The 23,735-nt window shown below is 42.2% G+C and overlaps 1 protein-coding gene across 1 annotated transcript in view; it reads left to right on the top strand.

The window, feature by feature from the left end:
* The window catches only part of LOC308286370 (solute carrier family 22 member 6-A-like), a gene marked incomplete at both ends in the record, with an annotated part of 41,436 nt that extends 20,730 nt beyond the window's left edge, over window positions 1–20,706 (top strand). The window contains 10 exons of the mRNA XM_080727366.1: window positions 5,383–5,537; window positions 6,228–6,396; window positions 8,507–8,630; window positions 14,117–14,232; window positions 15,236–15,290; window positions 16,345–16,504; window positions 18,202–18,310; window positions 19,420–19,498; window positions 19,614–19,741; window positions 20,637–20,706. Of these exons, the coding sequence (XP_080583492.1) occupies window positions 5,383–5,537; window positions 6,228–6,396; window positions 8,507–8,630; window positions 14,117–14,232; window positions 15,236–15,290; window positions 16,345–16,504; window positions 18,202–18,310; window positions 19,420–19,498; window positions 19,614–19,741; window positions 20,637–20,706 (1,165 nt within the window). The remainder of the gene's footprint in view (window positions 1–5,382; window positions 5,538–6,227; window positions 6,397–8,506; window positions 8,631–14,116; window positions 14,233–15,235; window positions 15,291–16,344; window positions 16,505–18,201; window positions 18,311–19,419; window positions 19,499–19,613; window positions 19,742–20,636) is intronic.
* Window positions 20,707–23,735: the final 3,029 nt, after the last annotated feature.

A 23,735-nucleotide genomic window follows, 5' to 3' on the forward strand; every position in this document is an offset into this window, starting at 1 on the left:
TGAGTCTTTGAACGGCTCTTTGAAAGGAACGGTTCCCATAGATCCAACTCACTTCAAAGAGCCCATCTCTATGGTGTTAACAGAGCAAAAAATAAAATCACTGTATTCATTGCACATTAACCCGTTTAATCCCGAATTTTTCCCAGACATAAAAATATCCAAATCATGTGTCATTAGTAACCCTTTGACATAATCAATCATATTTTTTAGAAATTTTCATGGAAAAGTAGGTGAAAAAGTGTGTTTTATGACCGGTCACAATTGTGACCGGTGGGATAATGTGTTATACAACCATTTAAAGAGTGTATAATAAATATAGTTATCCTACAGCAGGGCTAATTCAACAAAAATTGTTCAGGGGGGCACTTTGTCAGAAACCCAAAGGGCCAAGGACCCCCCCCCCCCCCCCCCCACCACCACCACCACCACCACCACCATGCCCCCCCCCCCACACTAAAACGACTTATACAACACTAATTTGAATACTGAAATCACCAAATGAGAGCAAAGACAAAAAAAATTGTTCAGGGGGGCACTTTGTCAGAAACCCAAAGGGCCAACCCCCCCCCCCCCCCCCCACACACACACACACACACACACCACCACCACCACGCCCCCCCACCCTATCCCACCCCCACACTAAAACGACTTATACAACACTAATTTGAATACTGAAATCACCAAATGAGAGCAAAGACAAAAAAAATAACAATCATTCAGGTATTTCAACACACTTTAGTGCAAATTACTTCAGTTCAACATCAACAGCAGAACAACAAAATAAAATATACTAGGTAAGTAGCCATTAGATAAGAACATGTTTTCGAGTAGAGCCGTATACTGACTGAACAACAAAATAAATCTAAAAAATATATAAAAAATACAATCATGCATGTACTTCAACATTAGTGCAACTTACTTCAGTGGAACAGTGCAACTTAGTTCAGTGGAACAGTGCAACTTGGTTCAGTGGAACAGTGCAACTTACTTCAGTGGAACAGGGCAACTTACTTCAGTGGAACAGTGCAACTTACTTCAGTGGAACAGGGCAACTTACTTCAGTGGAACAGTGCAACTTGGTTCAGTGGAACAGGGCAACTTACTTCAGTGGAACAAGGCAACTTAGTTCAGTGGAACAGTGCAACTTACTTCAGTGCAACAACTGACAAAATAAAATATACTGTATATAGCCATATACGGTAGGTAGCCATAAGAACATGTTTTCAAGCAGAGGCTTATACTAACTGAACAAAATCAAATCTACTAGAAGTAGCCATTACAACATGTTTTCAAGCAGAGGCTTATAATGACAGAACATCAAAACATCTACTAGAGGTAGCCATTAGGAACAGGTATCAAGCAATGGAAAAAGTTCCTCTTCACTCTTACAGTCCATGGTACAGCTTGAAGCACTCAATGTGTAGTGGTGCATTGCATTTCTCACATGCATAGGTAGTGCGTTTGTCACAACGACGACATCTCTGGAAACGCTTCATTGTGTTTATTGGCCAGTGCGAAGCATTGTCGTATCTTGCCTGATCTTCAACAGTAGCAGCCATCAGAGATCTCCTTCCATGGCTCAGTGGTTTCTTGCCAAACCTTTGCATCAGAGACTGTGCGACGATCCGCGAGAAGGTTAGCAGGTCGATGGTCCCTCCCATGACATCTCTGTAAAAGAGGTGGCTGTTCACCAGGGCACTGTTGAGAGACCATGAAAAGATGGGCCACCACCATTTCTTGGACCTGATTGAAACATGGTACCTTAACACCTGTTGGTCATGAAGGTCGACACCACCCATGTACTTGTTGTATCTACTGATACACAATGGTTGCTTGACTTGCTCAATGGCACGCCGCTGCCTGTTCCATCTATTGATGGTCATAGCACTGTATTTTTCTTCCATGTTGCTTGCCACTGTGACAATGCTGTTGTCCTTCCAACGGGCCAGCAGCTTATCTCCTTGGCAGAGTACTTCAGTGGTTCCCCGGGGCAGCTTCATGAACTGATTCTGTGGTGTGAATGGGACACCAAACAGGCGGTTCTGCCTTAGCGTTCCACAGCACCCATATCCTCTTTTTGTCATCTCATCGAGGAGTGAAAGTGTGGTGAACAAGTTGTCATGGATGAACTTGCAACCTTGAGGCACCTGAGCTTGCTCTGCCAGACCGAGGACAACACTGGGTCCCTGACCCAGCCCTGTTTCAGGGAGGAGGGTGTGCAATCCAGCATATGGTTCCATGTGGTACATGTATCCACTAGATGAGGCAAGGCTCCATAGCTTGTAACCAAAACGAATTGGTTTACCTCTGATGAATTGCTTACATCCATGTCTGCCATAGTATGGGATCATGCTCTCATCCACTGACAGCCATTCCTGAAATGGCATGACTTTGTACGACTGATTGAGCTCAGAGAAGATTGGTCTAACCTTAAAAAATGGGTCATCAGTGATCTTTGTGTTGTCAACCACATGAACTGAGGCCATTATTTCATCAAAGCGATTTCTCCGCATCGCATCTGAAATGACCTCATTGTGTACATCACCGTCAGCCGACCAGTACATGTGTCTTCTTGGTACAGTGTTGTATCCACTTGTGATGAGGATCCCATAGAAGGTGAGGAGCTCATCCATACTCAGATTCAGTTGCTTGCCCTTGGTCTGGGTGGAGTAGAGGTTGGACATTTCGACAGTGATTTCTCTCAGGGTGGGTGGATACATATGTAGGAAAAGATCCATTGGGTTGGGGCAGCTTTGTTTCACACATTCTGCTGCATTGGGGCTGTATACTATGTGTTCTGGAATACCAGCGTTGGTAGGCCTCTTGGAACGTTTGAACACTCTATCTTTATTTTTGACCACATTAAGCTTTGCTCTTGGCTCTTCTGGCTGCCTTCTCTGGCGGTTAGTGGCCCTTGAGTCTTCTGACTGGCTCCTCTGACGGCTAGTGCCTGCTGAGTCTTCTGACTGGCCCCCGTGGTGGCCAGTGGCCCTTGAGTCTTCTGACTGGCTCCTATGGCTGCTAGTGGCTGCTGAGACATCTGGCTGGTCCCTTCGGCTTCTAGTGGCCCTTGAGTCTTCTGACTGGTGGCTAGTGGCTGCTGAGGCATCTGGCTGGTCCCTATGGCGGCTGGTGGTGGCTGAGTCTTTTGGCTGGGGTGTGGTGTTGAGGTCATCGTCCGACTCATCTTCTTGCATGATTTCAGCATTTGCATTCAACAGCCTGGCTGGCAAATGGCTTGTTTGCCCCTCATAGCCCGTGTCTGACACATCACTATCACAATCACTGAGGACAGCATCTTTCTCACTTTGAGGAATCACTGCAATGTTGCATGTATTTTCTGGGAGATCATTTTCATCCAACATATCCAGGATTTGAGCCAAGGTTAAACTAAAAGAAAACAGCAGAAAGAGAATAATTATCTATGTGTATTAGTATGTTTATAGCTAAATGCAATATAAACCGTGCAAAAAGAGTAAGTAAACTTGAATTGTGTCCATTATATGTTCCCTTTAATATCATCGGGCATTTGTGGAATGAGCAACACAGCCAAACGCGTGGGTAGCGCAGACCAAAGATTTACCAAAATGGCCTGCAATACTGTTCTGCTGGCATTCACTTTAATTGTGGGCCTCCCAGATACTGAGCTTAAAACATTTGTTGCTTTTAAAAAAATCTTTAAAAAAGTTCTGAGTTGCTACAGTCTCCATAGACTTCCATGTAATTAATTCATAGTGCATGGATCATGCACGCCCATGCCTATATGATGCACCACGTGTGTGCACACTTTTGACAGCTTTCAAACAAAAAAATCCGCTTGGAAATCCGTTCAGGCATTCATGAGAAAGCTGCCATTATGTTTTCTTCAAATGTAAACAAACATGGCTGCATCAAAAACGGCCCAAAACTCGGCGCTACCCACACATTTGGCTGTTTTTCTCATTCCACAGAGGTCTGATGGTTACAAGCTATATCTCGTTGTAAAGGTGACTAACCAACGATAAAAATGATATAAAGCACTATGACAATTGGTATTATTTAAGGGGAGATATAGTGGACTGAAATCAAATGTCCTTATTTTTTGTACACAGATTATCCCACCGGTCACTATTGTTGCCGTTGACATTTTTGGTAGTTCTTTTACCACACTGAACAAATCTGAGTAATTGCAAAGGCATATACCAATATTAGACACCTTAAACAAGATGTGTACCAAAAATCATTGTATTATCTTTATGTTAAGATACTTTACTAACCTTTTCTTCTGGGGCTTTGATGCTGCCATCCTCTCTTCTGGGTGCAGACAGGAAGTAAACAGCTCTGGTCATGTGACAATTTAAAGTGATCATGTGACATTGCACATATGTCATTGAGACCCATTAACCTTTTCAATATTTGCTGGAAATACATTAATGAATCATCTTGTAACATTTTATAGCCTCATTAATGAATAAAATATTTGCGGTCACTATTGTGACCGGTGGGATTAAACGGGTTAATTGCGACCGTCTGGACGTGTACACTTTTTTACGGGTTTTGCCGGTTTTGACATCATGCTCTGACATCACTGTGATGTCAGGGGAACCACTCTAACAGAATGGGTTTGCCGCTCTGACATCACGCTCTGCTTCACTGTGATGTCACACTAACAGAATCCCTTTTATGCCCATATATGGAGTTCCCTGATCAATATTAAGCCCATATCTACAGGACTTCATATGGGAATGCCCATATATGGAGCCCACATCGGCCACATACCACACTAACAGAATCCATATATGGCCAAGACAGATGGCCAAGACAGCCCATATCTGTGTGGCTGGTTCTACAGACAGGGATCTCCATGTATGGGCATAAAAGGGTATGATGTCATAGACATCATAGGACTTTCACATAACGAATAACTGAGTAAGCATGTTTGGGCCCTCACAGCATATCTCCATATACAGTACATGGATCTCCATATATGGGTACGAGTCTCCATATATGGGTAACTGGTCCGATACACCAGTAGGACTCCCTAATCGGGAGATAAGCGACCATCAGGTCGGCAACCTCATGGTGGCGCTAGAAGAGGGACATGTGAGAATTCAGGGGCGGAGGTTGTGGTTTGCCAGCCAAGGAGTGTGTGTGCAAAATTTGGCATGGATAGGGGCAACGGTGCCGGAGATAAGAGTAGGGCGTGAAAGGAAAAAGTGTAACGACGTGACGGACAGACAGCCGGCTCACTGGCCAAGACATGGTGCAACCTCGCCTTTCAACATTAACTCAGGGGAGCCCGGATTCAAACTGGGAACCCTTCGGGAACCCTTCGTGCTCTAATAATGGTTTTTCTACCCCTGAGCTATGCCGCCCCACTCTCGCTCTCTCTCTCTCACCCAGGTTTGGCAGGAAGGGGATCCTAGTATGGTCATACTTTCAGATGGCTACACTGGGCTGCTTCACAGCTCTGTCTCAGTCCTACATCACCTTCTGTGCCCTGCGCTTCCTCACTGGAATGTCTGTTTCTGGGGTCAGCCTCAATGGTGGCACTCTAAGTATGTGCACGTATGCACACACACGCACGCACAATGCTATGAATCTCTGTGTCTCTCTATTTTGTATTATTATTATTATGGCACGATTTGGTAACCCATTTCACCCAGTGCCTAAACTGTAATCCTGGGCTCTGCTCTCCCTCTGCCAACCTGGGGAGAGCCCCGAAATGAGCTCATGCCAGGGGGAGGCAGTATAGAGACCAGGATTACTGCATGTTTATTTACATTTTTAGGTATTTGTACTTGAGTATTTCCAATTTCCAGTACTTCTACTCCACTACATCTCAGAGGCAAACAATGTACTTTTACTCCACTACATTTATTTGAACATTTTACTAGTTACTTTGCAGATATAAATTATAATATTATAAAACATACATTAATCCAATTTAACCTATTTTATACCTAGGCTATTTGAAAATAGCATATCAAGACTCGTTGTGAGCTTGTAGATCTGCTATTTTCAAACATTTTGTATTTATACTTTTGGTAATTTTTTATACCAATAATTTTGTACTTGTTGTATTCCAGACTTTTACTTGTAACGGAGTATTTCTATATTGCAGTATCGATACTTTTACCTAAGTAAGGGATATGAGTACTTTTCCCACCACAGTCTCTCTCTCTCTCTCTCTCTCTCTCTCTCTCTCTCTCTCTCTCTCTCTCTCTCTCTCTCTCTCTCTCTCTCAGAGGTGGAGTGGATTCCTACCAAGACACGGACCTTGGTGGGGACCCTGTCCTCGTTCTTCTTCACCTTCGGTCAGATGGTCTTGGCTGGGATGGCCTTCAGTCTGAGGGACTGGAGGAAGCTGCAGGTGGCAGTGTGTGCACCCTACTTCCTCTTCTTCTCCTGGAGCTGGTCAGTCCATGGCAGCAGAAGTGCTTTAGTGGTGCCACTTAGGCGGCATTCACACAGGCACGTTTTATTGCGATTAAAACGAATCCTCTAACGTATTGTCGGAAAATACACAACGTTTGGGCATGTGTGAAGACACATCCGTATTCTTTTTCGAATCGAAGAAACGAATGCAAATCCACAAAAAAACGGTGGTTTCGATTCGCTACAGCAAACGCTTCACTGTTGGTGTGAATCCATCCGTCTCAAATACAGGCAATATAGAGCCATGTGCGGGTTAAATCCATAGTTATTTATAAAAGGTTAAATCCCCCTCCAGACCGTCTGCTCTCATTAGATTTCTGACCATTCTGGCCGCCTCCTCCCCTCATTGATTTCATTTCTGATCACAGCTCCCTCGATCGCACATAGTGTATTATTTGTGAGGAGTTGCTCACAGTTAGATCAAAGGAAAGTGCCACTGGAGTCACTTGTATATCATATAATATAATATAGGCCGATGTGTGGGTCTCTCGCCCTCGCTCGCGCGCGCGCTCTCTCTCTCTTGCTCTCTGTGCAATCATGTCCAAATGGAGACGCTTTACGCGCGCCGCGGAGCGCAGAGAAGGAGCCAGCGGAGGGCAAGACGAGGGGCAGAGAGAGAGAGAGAGAGAGAGAGAGAGAGAGAGAGAGAGAGAGAGAGAGAGAGAGAGAGAGAGAGACGTTGTCCTCTTCGTAGATAGTCATATCTTGCTCAAGTAGGCCTATTTGCTGTCTGGTTTATTGCTGGTAGATTTTGCGAGTCCCCGCCGCCGCATGGTTTTTTTTTTGATCGCCCGTTTACGACCGTCGACCGCAGATAGATATTTGCGGGGGTCCTGTGGTTACATTGTGAGTTGAACTTGAAGAATTATTAAACACAGGGAGATGGAGGAGGCATTATGCAGCTTGGATACATGTCCCGTGGACAGACGTGGACTCAGCGATTCCTTGTTTCGGATGACAATGTGTGTGAGCGCAAACGTATCAATTAAATATGCAAGAATGTGGCAACTTCACCCCTCCCATTCGCATGACTAAACCGAATTATATTATGAGAATGTGGCATGACAGTGAATCATGACCATACAAAATAAAAAAATATGAAAAACTATATTTTTACATAGGATCAAAGGTGTTCTGGTCATGATTCACTGCCATCCTGGATGGCTTGGTTCTAGGCTTAACATAATTGTTATACATAGTTTTGTAAAAGTCTATGGGGAAAATGAATGACGATTTTTAAGTGGCACCAGTAAACCACTTCCGCTGCGATGCTCTATTACAGGCGACAATTAAAAAGACAATTAGAACAGAGATCCAAAAAGTGCTTTGAGGCTAGAGTGGGACTGAATTGGAGGGGCCTTGGTTTTTTATACTTTAGCTATTGAAAAAGCTCACTGCTATTTTTGAAAAGTCGTTAAAATGTGTGCACATCTTTGAATATATGCATTTTTTATACTGAGATTTTGCTTCTGGGGGGTCCCTGGAACGAAATATTTTGAGATGCTGGTCTGTGGCCAAATACATATCATTTTGGGGGTCCTTCACATGAAAAGGTTTGAGCACCACTGACATAGAAACATAGGGGGTTTTCAAAAAACCTTAGAAGGATTTGAAATATTCAAAGACTTTTCATGATTTTTCTAAAATAACAGATCTACAAGCTCACAGCACGGCACTCGGTGCCACGCTGTGAGCTTGTATATCTGCTATTTTTTAATAGTTAAAGCACAGAATAATGCCTAATAATGCGTTCCCAGACTAAATGGGTTAAACCCCCTCCCCCTATGAAAAACATTCATGGGGGGCTAGAATTTGGTGCGACACCCCTGTGTGAAGGGAAATCGATGTCAAGGGAAAGTCACCACGAGTAAGATTCCTTAAAAGTCAAATCTGGATAGGGAAATCTCTTGCCGATCTCTTTACGAACGGCATCTAAAGGTGACAACCTTGCTGCACCAACATGCCTTGCTAATGCAACACTTGTAATATTCAAGGTCAGCTTTTGTCACGCAAAGTCTGAAAATAACATTGATTGAGCTTTTTCTCTGATTGGTCCATCTGAGATTGAATGTCACTTCTGATTGGCCAGGTGGTACACAGAGTCAGCCCGTTGGTTGGTTCTGAATGGTCGCTCAGAGGAAGCACTGCAGGGTCTGCACAGAGTGGCCAGGATGAACGGAAAACCCGAGATGGTGGAAAAGATTACTCTGGAGGTCAGTGTTTTGGTAGTCTGGGATCACCTCACTTTTCGGGGTTGTAACCGGTCTGGAGCGGAAACCACAACACGTCACGTTGTAGTCCTCAAAGGACTACAATTTGCCATAAAGATCGAGAGATCAAACCGGATTCAGTTTTAACCCAAAATATTCCCCTGCGCTCAAGGACATACTTTTAGGGCCTACCTAATAAACTCGCAGAGTAGTTTTGCTTTTGGAATATTAGTTTGGTATATGGGTGGGTGACGTGACGTAGCGTTTTCGCTGTCCTCGGTGTCAAACATGTATAAATAAAAAATATATTTGTCAAAAACCTTCTGAATATTGTGCAGGACATTAAGCTTTATGTGAACTTACTCAAAATTAAAACATTTCATTCCTCATTTCTTCAGAATCTTCAACCAAACATGGTAAATGTCATCTGGTGTGACTGTCCCGACCTTGTTTCTCAAAGTGGGAACTTGAATAAAACTAAGAAAAAGAATTGCTAAAATTCATTTAAAAATGAATTTAGGCAAAAAAAATGTCTATTTGTGAGCCTATATCTTTTCAAAGTCCAAGCATAATGTTTTCAGTCATTTCTGATCAAAAAGATTTTGTCCCCCAAACCAAAATCATCTGGTGTGACACTAGTTTGGAAAAATTAAACAGGCAATAATTTGGACACCTACTGGGCTAGAGAGGTCCTTCTTCTGTAAGGCTATTCAGCACTCCCAGCACAACTGCAAGACAGGTGTCTGAGGTGAGTTATGATTTTAACATTTTCATGAAATGCCATCTTGTTGAAACTTTGACAAGTGTGGCACTTCTGGATGTCATCTGGTGTGACACCTTTTTCATTAATAAAGCAAAAGTTATTTGAAACTTTGGTCATAATTACATGTAAATCTAGGTTGTTTTGTTATAGCTAGCATGTTGTTAGCATGCTAATGTGTACCTGGTAGCCTCAAGGTAGTCCTAAATGCAGAAAACGTCATCTGGTGTGACACTTCGTCATCTGGTGTGACATATCTGCTTGTCACGCCAGATGACTTGATTGTCACACCAGATGATATATACTGTATTTTCCTACAGACATAACAATAAATAACAAGTCCCATGTTTCTTTTGTCCATTTAAAACATTTTAACATGTTTAAAACAACGTTTTAAACATTTTTACATAATTTAATTTAGCTTCATTCGGTGATACAGCAAATTCATCAGACAGAGCAGAAACCCCTTCACAGAAACCTAAACCTTATATTGTGGTAACACTTTTCAGTGAGTATAACATACTTGGCAAACTTGAGGACTTGCTAGTAATTACATTTTACTACTAAAAACAATCTACCTGACAAATAAATTACATTTAAATGTCTCCTCCTGAAGGTCTTCTACTCAGGTGCTGGACACAAGTGCATCTATTGGAGAGGCCCAAGCTGAGGATTCAGACACCTCCTCAGATGAATACACACAAGGACAGTTTGTCATAATCAAATATGAGGGAAAGCCATATGTGGGGCAGATTGTTACCATTAATAAGGAGGGGCTAGAGATAAACTGCATGAATCAACTTGGAAAAATGAAAAATGGTTTTGTCTGGCCAAAGGGGCGAGACTGCATTTTCTACAAAGAGCAGGAAGTTGTCTGTGGCATAGCAGAACCGCAACAGGGCAAACGGTTTGCTACCCTCACCAAATGTGACTGGCTGATGTACAATACAGTCTAAATGTCTATACCCTCACCAAATGTGACTGGCTGATGTACAATGCAGTCTAAATGTCTATTCTAATCTAATCTAATACTTTTGTACTTTCACTCACTGGACTGGACAATGAGGTAAGGTAGGACCCGAGACAAACATAGCGAAAATAGCTGATCTACAAGCTCTCAACGCATTGTGCTGCGAGAGCTTGTAGATCAGCTATTTTCGGAGTTGCACAACCCAGCACTCTTTAGCTAGTGGAGATGTGGTGTAACGACATGATTCGTAAATAAATTTGTTCAACTCAAAATGCTGTGTTCAAGTTCAGGAGACTTCGGAAAAAAGTAATACACCTGAATGCTGAGTTGTTTCCAATAATTGGTGTTAATAAAATGTTGCCTTGGCTCCCAGTGTGGCTATGCACCTTATTGTCTCTTTAAGATCCTTCTGCCGTGGGCCGGCAGAAGACTTAGGTGTGCGTAGCATTCCTGTGCACATCCTCATCATCCATCTACTACTACAATTCTTTGTTATCCTATGTTAAGGCCCAACAATACTATCCTGTTCAGAAATATTAAGGCCATGTTATTTAATGTTAAAGCAATTTTACTGTTGCTGTTTTTCCTGGGTAATTGTTTAATCAATCAGTAAAGTTCAGTACTCACTAATAGGTAGGTTAAAACACAGTTTGCTTTGACACATGAAGATATGGTCATCTGGTGTGACACTAAGTCATCTGGTGTGACATTCCAAATAGTGAGAAATCATACCTTTATTAATGATGAAACCGAAAAAATGTGTATGGTTTACATAGAAAATAGTATCAGGAAGAGTCACAAATATTTGTGTAATTTTAAAGAAAGTTTTTGTCAGAATAAAATTAAAATATGTTGAAAGATCGACAACATGGGCCTCACACAGAGTGTTGATTATGAAAAAAATATACAGATTCAATTAATTTTCACAAAACTATAGTGGATCACAGGTTAGTTATGATAAAGGACTTTGATAAAGTGAGTAACTTAAGAAAGGTGTACTCCATTTTCATTTTATGAACAATTATTGTCATGTCACACCAGATGACGGTTTTAGGCACAAGTACAACAAACTGCTCAATAAAGTCTGATTCCAATAAAATATCTAAAAACAAAATGTGTTTCCATAAAGTTGAGAGTGAGTAGAACAAAAGTAAATAATTTTTATGCCTGCTATTTAAAGTTTTTTAAAAAACATGTTTTTTGGGGCGTCACGTCACTGACCCATATGCATCTTTTAGTCAGACTCGTAGCGACTGGCAAGACTACACTAGGCTACTTGAGCATTTTAATAGGGATTGGGGAAACAAACGGGGGGAACCAAATCAAAGCGACGCCGCTTCTTCTAGTGGTTTCCGCGCTTTAGGCGGAAACCGAACGGCATGTTGTGAACGAACATCAGGCTTTCCCCCAGAAAGCCTGGTGGGCGAGGTTAGTGTTTTGGACAGCACATGTTGGCCTTCATTGGCTGACAGGCGAACATTGATACCAGTTAATGTTTAAAGAGGTGGTGCCATAGTTTTTTACTTTTTTCTGTTTTGTATGTGTCAATTGACATGACTCTAATAGACCCCAGGTGTGGTTAAAATATGTGTCCCAGTTTCCCTGAGGGGCAGTCATCTCGGAAAGTACAGCTTTAGACAGGGGCTGAAAATACCTTTTTTTTTCCTCACTAAAATGTGATAAAGCCACTAAAGCATTTCATAAATATCAGGCTACATTTCACTTAAACGCCAGAGCTTAACTCTGCATGTAAATAAGACGTTTTTTAATTAATGTGAGAGATCGGGACATAATTCTGTTGGTCCTCCCAGAATACAGCTAACATGCTAGTTTCACCACCCTGTGTTAGCCATTTGTAGCCAAATAAGGTAATATCGGCTCTCCATTACCTAGCGTTGCAAATCACAGTATTTATCCCGTTCATGTAGTGCCACGTTTGTTCCAAATGAACCACGTTACGTTGTTATAATGATTTAATCTATTATTTATTTATTCATTATTCAGCCGTTGACTGTTCTTCTTCTCGAGTTTTGGGGAAAAAAATGATCAGTTTCCTGCCTGGACCGGATGGCGAGGAGTGTCCTTTGTCACTGAGTTAGCTTAGCTTTGACTTAGAACAGTGTGTCATCGTTAACTATCTAGTTTTAACGTTCAGAGCGTTTTCTTTTTGGACAATAAAAACATTCACAGCCAGGAAAAAAATCCATCAGAAGGACACATGGAATGATTGTTCACTCGCCGTCGGAAAATTGACTTATTAGACTATTCTGGATGACTGGCTGATGAGTGGCTAACGGCTAACGCTAACGTTAGCTAGCGCTAGCTGCAGGCTAACGTAGGCATCTGTTGTATAAAACGCGACCAAACTCTATTTTTGCTCTTCTACAAGCTCACAACGCGAGGCGGTTAAGCGTAGCCTGTAGATTGTGGTTTATTATCAGAGTCAGATGATCCTTCAATCTGACTGAAGTTACACAAACACTCGATGATGTTACATAAAGCACAGTTAGCACTGTTAGCCGACCAATTTCGATAGGGCACGAGTTCTGGTGTTGCGCACGTGCATTCCCGTAGAGCAACGTAGAGTAGACGAAAACTGTGCCCCATAGAACTTTGTGCCTCTATAGGAAGAAATACTTTCCTTTTCACATAAAAGTATCAGTAGGCAGTTGCCTACTGCAATTTATACTCTGTTACAAGTAGAAGTCCGGTATTAAATAAATATATTTTTAAAATATCAGATCTACAAGCTCACAATGTGAGCTATTTTCAAATGGCCAAAATGTGTATAGGCTACAATAACAGCTGAAGTGGTTAATGTATGTTTTGGGCTATTAAAATCTAAATCTACAAAGCAATAACTAAAGTTTAAAACATACATAAACCACTTTAGCCCTATGTTATACCAAGGCTATTTGAAAATAGCCGATCTACAAGCTCACAACGCATTGCGGTGTGACACGTTGTGAGCTTGTAGATCTGCTATTTTCAAACATTTTGTACTTTTGGTACTTTAAGTACATTTGGATACCAATACTTTTGTACTTTTACTCAAGTACATTTTTAATTCTGGACTTTTACTTGTAACAGAGTGATTCTACATTGTAGTATTGATACTTTTACTTAATTATAAAATGTAGGTACTTTTTCCACCACTGTGTAAACGTTTGTGTTCTCATGCCAATAAAGCTTCTTTGAATTGAAGATTGGCTCTCTACTTCCCCATGTGGCGGAGTCAGGTCATTGCAGGTTAGAAATGTATTTAAAACTTGAATATCTCAAAAGTACTATTTCAGCATGGCATCATTCTATAAGCTAAATCTTCAAAACGGTTGGGTCAATCTCCACAACCAATATATCATTTTGTAGCTATGATCCCCAGCTTAAATGAAAATGAAAAAAAAAAAAAAAAAAATCAATGACTAACTGTCAGCCGTGTCCAGTCACATATGCAAAGATGTCTTCCCTGTGTATTTTTTTTTTTTTTTAAATATACTGATTTAATGACATCATAAAATCATCCCCTTTTTACCATCCAACAACATCTGTGTGTGTAGCTAATTTAAGCTGGGTCACTACCTACAGTATATATCAATAACTGCTATCAAAATATAGTGTATTTTACCACATAATTTACAACAACAACAACAACAACGAACTGTTGTGCCCCTTTAGTAATGACACAAGTTTATTGTGCGTGCGTGCGTGCGTGCGTGCGTACGTGCGTGCGTGCGTGCGTGCGTGTGTGTGTGTGTCTAGGTCCTACAGTCCCATATGCATAAAGAGATACAGTCCAGTAAGACAACCTTCACAGCGTATGACCTGTTAAAGACCAAAGGCATGAGACGGATATCAATCTGCCTGGTAGCTGTATGGTGAGTAAACAATGGCATATATTTATACATTTTGTTGGTTTGCTGTGTGGTAGCCTATTGGGCAGAAATACACACACATGGCCAAAATATTAATTATTTCTGGACTCTTGTATTGGAGAAATGTGACTTTAAAGGACATTACTAGGGGTGTAAGGATATAGTAACTGTATCGAAATATCGTTTTTAACTTAAAAAATCAAAGTAGATCGAAATGAAAACAGCTCAAATCGAATCGTATTATTTGTATTGTATTGTTTTGTATCGTATTGAATCGGCAGTGCAAAGAATCGATTGTATTGATACTACCTACTTGTGCATTGTATTTAGCATTTTTAAGAAGAAAAAAATGAAAAGGAGGGGTTTAATTACTTTTCTTTTCCATATAGCTACACTGGTCTATCGATAAATGTGTGTAATCTCTGTGTTCATTTCAAGGTGCAGGTTTGTCAATATACAATGACCATGTATTTGCCAGATAATCACTGCGTTTACTTATACATGTTTCCCTTAAAAACCTGCACTATCCTCACCTTTCACACAGATTTAATTTCTTTGCTAAATAGTTACTATATCGATTTTAAATCATTGAATCGAGTCGTATCGTATCGCCATGAATGAACCAATATCGTCCATGTATCGTATCGTCAACCATGTATCGTGATTCGAATCGCTATTAAAATGTATCGTTACATCCCTAGACATTACAGTTTGTCTATCCATCTATTGCCAGTGAAATGTGTGAAATATATGTTATGTTTTACGGAAGTGGTAATAATAGTGTGTTGTATAGGCAAGCAAAGCAGTAGCATCCTGAAGCATACAGGAAATAGTATCGGAATCACGTAGAGGAACCAGGAAACTGTATACAGTAGCCTATCCAAGAGATAGAATAGTATCCAGAGAAGATGTTATTATTATTAGTAGTATTAATATGAATATTAAGCTACAGACTCTCATAATCTAATATCCAAGAACTAGTATGGATTTCTTCTTTCTTGCCTAGGTTTTCTACCAGTTTTGCATATTATGGTCTGGCTATGGACCTGCAGAAGTTTGGGGTAAGTGCTTCAGATTGTTTTCAATTTGTGAGTAAAAGAACAAAAGGTTTTACATCAAAATGTACCAAAACAGTAGAGCCTACTCACTTTGCAGAAAGTTAAGTTTTGAAATGTGTAAAATGTCAAAACATCTTTAGAGAATCACTGATATGTATATAGGGCTGAACTGGTTAATGTATGTTTTGTAATAATAATCAGTAACTAAAGTTGTCAAATAATTCAAAGTACGATATGTGTCCCTGATCGAGATGTAGTGGAGTAGAATTAAAAGTACAGAAAAGTAGAAATACTCCAGTGGGTAAAAACATTTAAATAATTAAGTACAGTACTTGAGTAAACATACTTAGTTACTTTACAGTATATTGCGTTTAATTAAGGCCCGTTGTACTTGTCGCTTGAGTACCCAGAGCGGTAACTTGACACAAAGCTCGGCTACGGCCAATCCGTGAAGCCGATGGGTCCGGTTGTCCAATCACAACCAGGGACTTGAAATCCTGTGTCTGTGGAGGGTGTAAGCTGGTGCCCAGGACTCTGCCTGGTGGATGACTTTTGGCTGCTTTTCTTTTGATCACTGTGGGACTGAGGTCCCACAGGCAGGGGCGTCACAAGGGGAAAGTGGGACTGAGTTACTAGGGCCCAAGGTGGAGGGTCTTAATTATGTTATACTTTAGCTATTGAAAAATAGCATATATACAAGCGATTTTTCAAAAATAGCACATTTTAGCATATCTACAAGCTCGCTGTGAGCTTGTTTATCTGCTATTTTTCAATAGTTAAAGCACAAAATAACGTGTAATAATGCATTCCCTGTCTAAATGGGTTAAACCCCCTCCCCTCATAGGAAGAACATTCATGGGGGGCCCGCAGTGAATCCTTGTACCCAGGGCCCAGAACTTGGTGCGACCCCCAGGGGTCTATCCTCGGCCTCTTCCTTCTTCCATCCATTTCCACCACATCCAAGCTGTCATGTTGTGGTGCACGATGAATTCTAAAACGGTTTATGATAGACATTTAGGCTTGGGCCCTCAATAATAATCTTATCCTATTGGCTCAGGTGAACATCTACCTCATGCAGATCATCTTTGGTGCGGTGGATTTTCCTGCCAAGCTGTTTGCACTGGGCATGCTCACTTACTGTGGACGACGAGTTAGCCAGGCAACCTGCCTCAGCTTCGCTGCCATCATCATCTTCGCCAACATCTTTGTTCCTACAGGTTAGAAATGTGCACACACACACGCACGCACGCACGCACGCACGCGCACGCACGCACGCACGCACGCACACACACACACACACACACACACTAGGGTTGTGCGATAAGCAAAACAAATACTATCGTCCATCTTCAGCTCCAAATACGCCTATTGACGAGATATTCACCTAGAAAAGCATTGATGTGAGGACAGCTCCACAGTCCTAAGCCCGAGTTATACTTCCCCGTACAACGCAGCGGGTAACGCTTCGAAAATGGCAGATCTACAAGCTCACAACGCGTTGCGGACGCAACACGTTGTGAGCTTGTACTGTAGATCTGTCCAGTGTTGGGTTACTATAGTAACGTGACTACAGGGCTTCTCAGAACTGGACGCTGGGTAAACCAGGTCTCACTCACTGGACAAAACAACAAAGAATTGTAAAACATCACTTCCATTCCATAGGATATTATTTTAGGAATATTAAGGCCTAGGCCAGACTGAGCTGGATATTTCATATACCCCGGTTTTTCAGAATATCTAGGTCCACACGACAAAGATATCTAGGTCAAAAATAATCTGAGTCCCCAGACCTCCACTAGGGGGACAAGCACACACACAGTAAAGTCTTCAGAGATATCCGCGTTCCATGCCTACACGGATCCAGTGAATCGGATATTTTTCAATGTCTTCACTTATTTATCCGGTTTAAAAAAGCACCAGTTTCGCGGCCGAAATATCCAGCTTTGTGTGGGCGCACGCCCCAACCGCACAAAGAAATGTCTAGCTTCAGAAATACCCAGCTCCGTGTAGCAGGGACCTAAAACTAAAGATCACAAGTCGAAGCCGACATGCAGTAGCCTACCTCGGTTTGAGCGAAACATTAGCCTGGTAAACTAAGCACACCCACCCAAGTTTAACTCTTTATAGACATTTTTTTTTACATTCTGAGAATTAGATAATATTGTGTCGCTGCGTGATCATTTTATAAATCACCCACCCGGGCAGCCCTCCCCTGTAACTAAAGGGACTCGCAACACGCATCGGGTAGCGATCGTGTAGGCTAATATGACAAGTGTCAGCGACAAGTGGTGGGAAAAGTACTCAAATGTTTTACTTGAGTAAAAGTAGCAATAACACAATATAAACATGTTGGAAATGTTACTTGAGTAAAAGTAGGCCTACAAAAGTATTATGATCAAAATATACGTACCAAAACTACTAAAACCTTTGAAAATAGCCAATCTACAAGCTCACAATGCATCACGATGCGAGCAATTTGTACTTCAGTACAGTACTTGAGTAAATGTACTTAATGTAGCCTACATTACACCACTGGTCAGCGATGACTTTCAGGAACTATATAGCGCTACAGTTTCAGTTTAATTTTTTAACGGCCTGTAATAGCTTTGTAGAAGCCTCGCCAGAATTAAATCACAATCACAGTGTTAATACCTAACTGCTGGCCCAAATTGATTCACATTTTGTGTATAATAATGAAATTGACCCCATAAGGGAATCATAGAAACAGAGGTGTATGCTAGGGTGGTGGTGAGAGCAAAAAAGAAATAGCCAACCCCAATCAGAACTAGCTCCGCAGGCTTCGCATCATTACGTGGTTTTGTTGTTGTTAAAATATATCTTTATGTGTGAAGAATGTGGGGCCCATGTGACCCATAAGCTGTTCATCTCTTCTCCTCTGCTCTGGTGTCGTCAGACATGCAGACCGTCAGGACAGCTCTGGCCTGTATAGGAAAAGCTTTCACCTCGGCCTCCTTCACCTGTGTGTACCTCTTCACTGGAGAGCTTTACCCTACTGTCCTCAGGTACATCTTATGTGTGTGTTGGGGTTACTTGAGAAGCAAAAATAAAATACAAAATATAGCTGCAAGCAGCGATAAAGTGGCCAAGCCAGGAAAAAGTAGGAGAGCAAAAAAGCTGCAAGGGAAAAAAAAGCAAGAGAAAGTGGGAAAATAAATCAAAGAAAAACTACGGCAGCGGCAGGTCAGGTAGGTTTTGTTGGCCTCCTCGTGGCGCTATAATAGGCCAATGTGAAAAGGGTGCCTTTAAAGGCAATGTGACGCTGCATGCATGATTTGAGGCATTTTGTTCCAAAAATGAGTTTGGCAAAAGTTGTGGCGCTATAACAGGCCAATGTGAAAAGAGTGGCATTTGTTTTTGGGCTTTTTATGCCTTTATTTGATAGGATAGTAGGCTGACAGAAAATGGGGAGAGAGACGGGGAATGACATGTGGCAAAGGTCGTCCGGATCGGGAATCGAACCGGTGACGCCAGCAGGCATCATAGCCTTGTATGTGGTATGCGCCTTGACCACTAGGCCAGCGGGCACCCCACATTGTGGCTTTTTTTGTTCTCCTTTTAATTCCTAAAGAAAGGGAAAAGCTTTTTGTTTCGGTTACGTCATCGACTTGTAAGGTGACGTCCAGTAGAATCGGGAAAATATTTGATGACCCATAGGCTAGCAATCCAGCGTCACACGTGTGTGTGCATCAGTCCCAGTGCGTGACACCTCATCCCAGCTCAGCAGAAGGATATACTGTAGCTGACCTGATCTGACATGTGGTCTATGACATCAGACATCTATGAAGTCAGAGGTCAGTCATCTACCATATTTGGACATACTCACAGAGATTGCTCGCATTTATTGTAAGATATGGCCCCATTTTGGCCAACGTAAACAATCAACCAGGTCTGTGCTTTCTTTGGTCAAAGTCAATCCCATGCCAAAGCGCCAGCGTTCGCTCAGCAGTCTGCTGTCACCCCATGCCCATGTGCACGCACCCATGTGCGCAACCTCTGCGCTTCTCGCCCGTAGGGCGTCTTACTGCATAGAATAACTTTTTCAGTGGCTTTGATGAGCTTTGATTCAATACTCACTGTTTGTTACATTGCCTTTTATATTTTATATTTCCAGACAGACAGGCTATGGTTTTGTGTTGACCATGTCACGGATTGGAAGTATGGCAGCTCCTGCTGTGCTCATGTTGGATGAGGTAAGACTCTCTTGACTACTAACTGGCCCACACAAGTAGTCTAATTAATGATCAATATAACTGACAACTAACTAATTCATGTCACCAACTTCACATATAATTCTGTTTCTCCCAGGTGCTCCCAGCACTTCCCAGTGTGGTGTATGGCGGCGCTGCAATGATAGCTGCGGTGTTCGCCTGTTTCCTGCCTGAGACTCTCAACGCCCCCCTCCCTGACACCATAGAGGATGTGGAGGAGAGATGGTACGTGCAATTTGATTAATAAGAATTTCACTCTAAAACCTTAACTATATCTAATATAGTTTTTTTTAAGGCAATAACAGCATAATCCAAGAATGGCAAACAGCATAGCAAAAGCCTGTACGGGAGAGCTGGGACCTGTCCCACCTTGCAGCGGCCAGGTTACTGTGTCTCTTACATAATAGCGACATTAAGCAGACCGTTTCTACTACCGCAACGTGAGGTGGGACTACGGCTGCTATGACGTAATCGCCGTAGCGATCGTAATGGTTAAGCAAAGCCTCGGCGGCGACGGGTTCCCACCCCTTTCACTGAACGCTTTGGTTCCCATGGCGACGCGCACACGCAGCAGACGGAGTAGGCGCTACGTGGGAAGGGACCTTCTGCCGTAGGTTTATCTATCGAGCGCGGATCATTTCCGATTACCGTTGTCATGACACCTGATAGACAGCTGTCATCTGACTCAATGACAGGAAATAGGAAATCACATATCAAAGCTTAACATCAAAGGACAGGAAGAAGTCTACACACACCAGAAGGCCTGATTGATCAGCGCTCTTCCAATATATACTGTAGGTGCGACCTCACGACACCTTTAGGCTGCCAGACCCCACAGCTGACCCAGAGATAATATGCAAGCAAACATTGATACAGCAGTGTAGGCTACATTAAAACAAACTAAAATACAAACATGTTTAAAACTAAAGTTTAAATTACTCTGGGTCTGTTAAGAAGAAAAAATAAATAAAAAGTGTACATAGCCTACTTAGTTACTTTGACGGATTGCATGGAGCATCAGCTGTGTAAGAAAAAATTAGTTTGATTGTCAGTCTTTGCTGTCTGTCTGTCTGTCTGTCTGTCTGTCTGTCTGTCTGTCTGTCTGTCTGTTTGAGTGTAGGTCCAAGGAGGAGAGCGTGGCCTTGAAAGACTTGAAGGATGGAGAAGGGACTGGACTCAATGCAGTCTGACCAATCAGAAGAGGACATATTTGTCACCCAAGTAGAGGATTATTTCGGACAGACATCGGGTCGCTTAATAGTTAGATAATGCAATAGGGGCTTCTGGACTGACCCATTATTATTAGTTTTAATCACTTAAAACAAACATTTTGGAGAGAGATCATATGTAAATGGGGTTATGTCAGTGTGATTATGAATTGCTCAGAAGGCAGTGGGTGATTTTCTCAAGACAGATGCATCAAATAAATGGAACAGGAAGAGTTTTCCCCTTGCTGTCCAATTCTTCAGTCCAGAATGTGAGGTCAACAACAATATGCTTGATGAGTGAGAATGCAGATGGATCATAGCTCTCCTAGAACAATCCCTTGATACGTTTAGCTTATCATTAGATCAAGTGACAGCATTTGAAGACAACTTTATTTTATTTACAACAAGGGTTCATATTTTAGGTTCTATTTAGGGAAAATAAAAGATGAGTGTTAAAATGTTTCGATTTACTGCTTTCTAGCGTTTTAACCCTTAAGTTCTGTTCAGATTCACTACACCTTCGTTCTGTTCGGGTCATTTTGACCCGGGGGGTATTTGGTTTAAAAAAAACAACACTAATATACATTTTTACTTAACAAATCATCATGATACATTGACTTTGACTCAATACCAAACAATTCATATGATATATATGGTAAATGTTTGCATTCTTGCTTTGCTATATCACATTAAACACTGAAAGAGCTAGGCGTTTTTAATGATTTAGCTGAAATTCATGTAAAACAACTACTTTATTTAAAACTGGGCAATATTGCTCATGCTTATAGGACAAAATGAAAATCAGACAATATTTTTATGAACAACATGCCCATTAATTGAATACTTGTGGTTCAACAGGACATCATTCTCACATAGAGCTGAACACACATGTGAACACACATGAACGTCACATATGAATATACACTTTAACGTATACACTAGGACAGAGGTTTTCAAACACTTTGGTCTCAGGGCACCCCTGTAAACAACATTTTCATCCACAGCACCCCTGAAATACAGTGTTACTTTACAGCACCTTATGTTTATGTAAAATAATGTAAAATTTCCCCTAAGATACAGTACAGTCACAAGGAAAACTTCAGATAAGTGAGGGGTGAGGGGTGAGGAGGGGAGGGGTGAGGGGTGAGGAGGGGAGGGGTGAGGAGGAGAGGGGGTGAGGAGGGGAGGGGTGAGGTGAGGAGGAGAGGGGGTGAAGGGTGTGGGGGGGTGAGGGCGATAGGAGGGGGGAGGGGGGGAAGGAGGTGACTGTGTGTCTGTGTTAGTATACATGCTTTCTTTTATTTCTGTGCATCTGGGGTGGCGGGGGGGGGGGGTGTGGGAGGGAGGTGGGGGGGGGTTGGGTTGCGGGGTTTGGAGGGGAGAGGGTAAGGGCGAGGTGAGGGGGGTTGGAGGGGTGGAAGGGGTTAGGGGGTGATTGTGTATCTGTGTTTGTACATGATTCCTTGCATTTCTGTGCAACAGGGGTTAAGTGTGGGGAGGGGGGGCGGTGCGGAAAGGGGGGGGGGGGAGGGTTCGGAATGGGGCTTCGGAAGGGGGGTGTTAGAAGTGGGGGTGACAAGTGGGGGTGACTGTGTGTCTCTGTTTTGGCATAATACTGTGTATTTCTGTGCATCTGTGCTTCCGGGTCAAAATGACCCGAACAGCACTTAAAGCTGATATAAGCATTTCTTGGGCCAGCTTGTCAGAATTTTACTGTCACTTTTTTTATTTTTTTATTTTAGATTCAGATGGTTAGCAATGAAGTTTGCAGCGACAAAAAAAATCGAGTCTCTCGGTTGCCTGTAGGGGCCGCAGTCTGCCTCCAAAGCAGAGAGCTGCTGGGCTAAACCACCACGTGATTGGTTCGTTGCCGTTTAAAATCACCGCGCCGCGGTACAAACTACCTCTCTCGATTGGCTACCGAGTCGACTCTTTCGATTGGCTACGTCGGTTGTCAATCATTTTAAGCCCCACAGGCCGACGCCTCATTCTCCAATGAGGTTTGAAAACCACCGGTTTGAAAAACAGAAGAAGAAGAACATACTACGCATGCGCTCCCAACGGCTGTTTACGTCACTGCTCATAGTTTATTCTGTGCTGTGGTCGTTTCGTTTTGCGCTCTCTGAGACAAACAAACAAACAAACAAACAAAGACAAACTTTTAACGTGCTTTTGTGAAAAATGGCGGATTGGGAAAAGAAACGTCCCCGTCCCATTCTACCACTCCCCACAACGGCATACACCGCAAAGGCGGCAAAGAAAAAGAAGGCGGTGGAGAAGGAAATACACAGAGCTCGTGACAAAACACGAATCAACATCGGTGCTGCACATGGACGATGGAGGGATCTCAGAGACTCCAAAGGTCTCAAAACCGATGCTGAACTTGCTCTGTTGCTCCTGGACAGGTAGGCTTTTCACTTGCTCTATTTTATTTGTTTCCTGTGTTGGAATTAGTAGTTACAGCACTGCTCTTTTGTCTACTAGCTTACTATGCTAATGTTAGCTTCGTGGTGTGCATATGACTAGGACTCGGTACAAATTGACCCAAATGTACACTTGTCAGAGTTACATTTACATGGATTACAATATAAAAGGGGGTCCCAGAGATAACCAGGGTCTGCAGCCAATGCATGTCAAACTGGGGGTCCTTGAAATTAAAATGGTTGAGAACTGCTAGAGCTAGAGCCCTAAAAATCCTCTCTAATTTGAGGGACCCTTACATATCTTTTCAAACGGGGGTCCACGGGCTAAGAAGTGTCAATTTGGGGGTCCTTGACATGAAAAAGTTTGAGAACCACTGGTCAAATATGCTATTATTCGAATGATAACGTTAGTCTTGTCATGCACATAACCTACTTTCTACAGTTTCTAGAGAGTAGAGCAGTGGTTTCAAAACTTTTTAGCCCGTGACCCAAAAGAAAAATCAGACAATCGCCCAAGAACCAAACTAGTGAACATGCATAGCAGATCATCAAGATCAGAAACAGCAGATCTGCAAGCTCACAACGTGT

Source organism: Nannobrachium achirus (genome assembly GCF_963921795.1).
Source record: "Nannobrachium achirus genome assembly, chromosome: 6".
Taxonomy (NCBI): Eukaryota; Metazoa; Chordata; class Actinopteri; order Myctophiformes; family Myctophidae; genus Nannobrachium; species Nannobrachium achirus.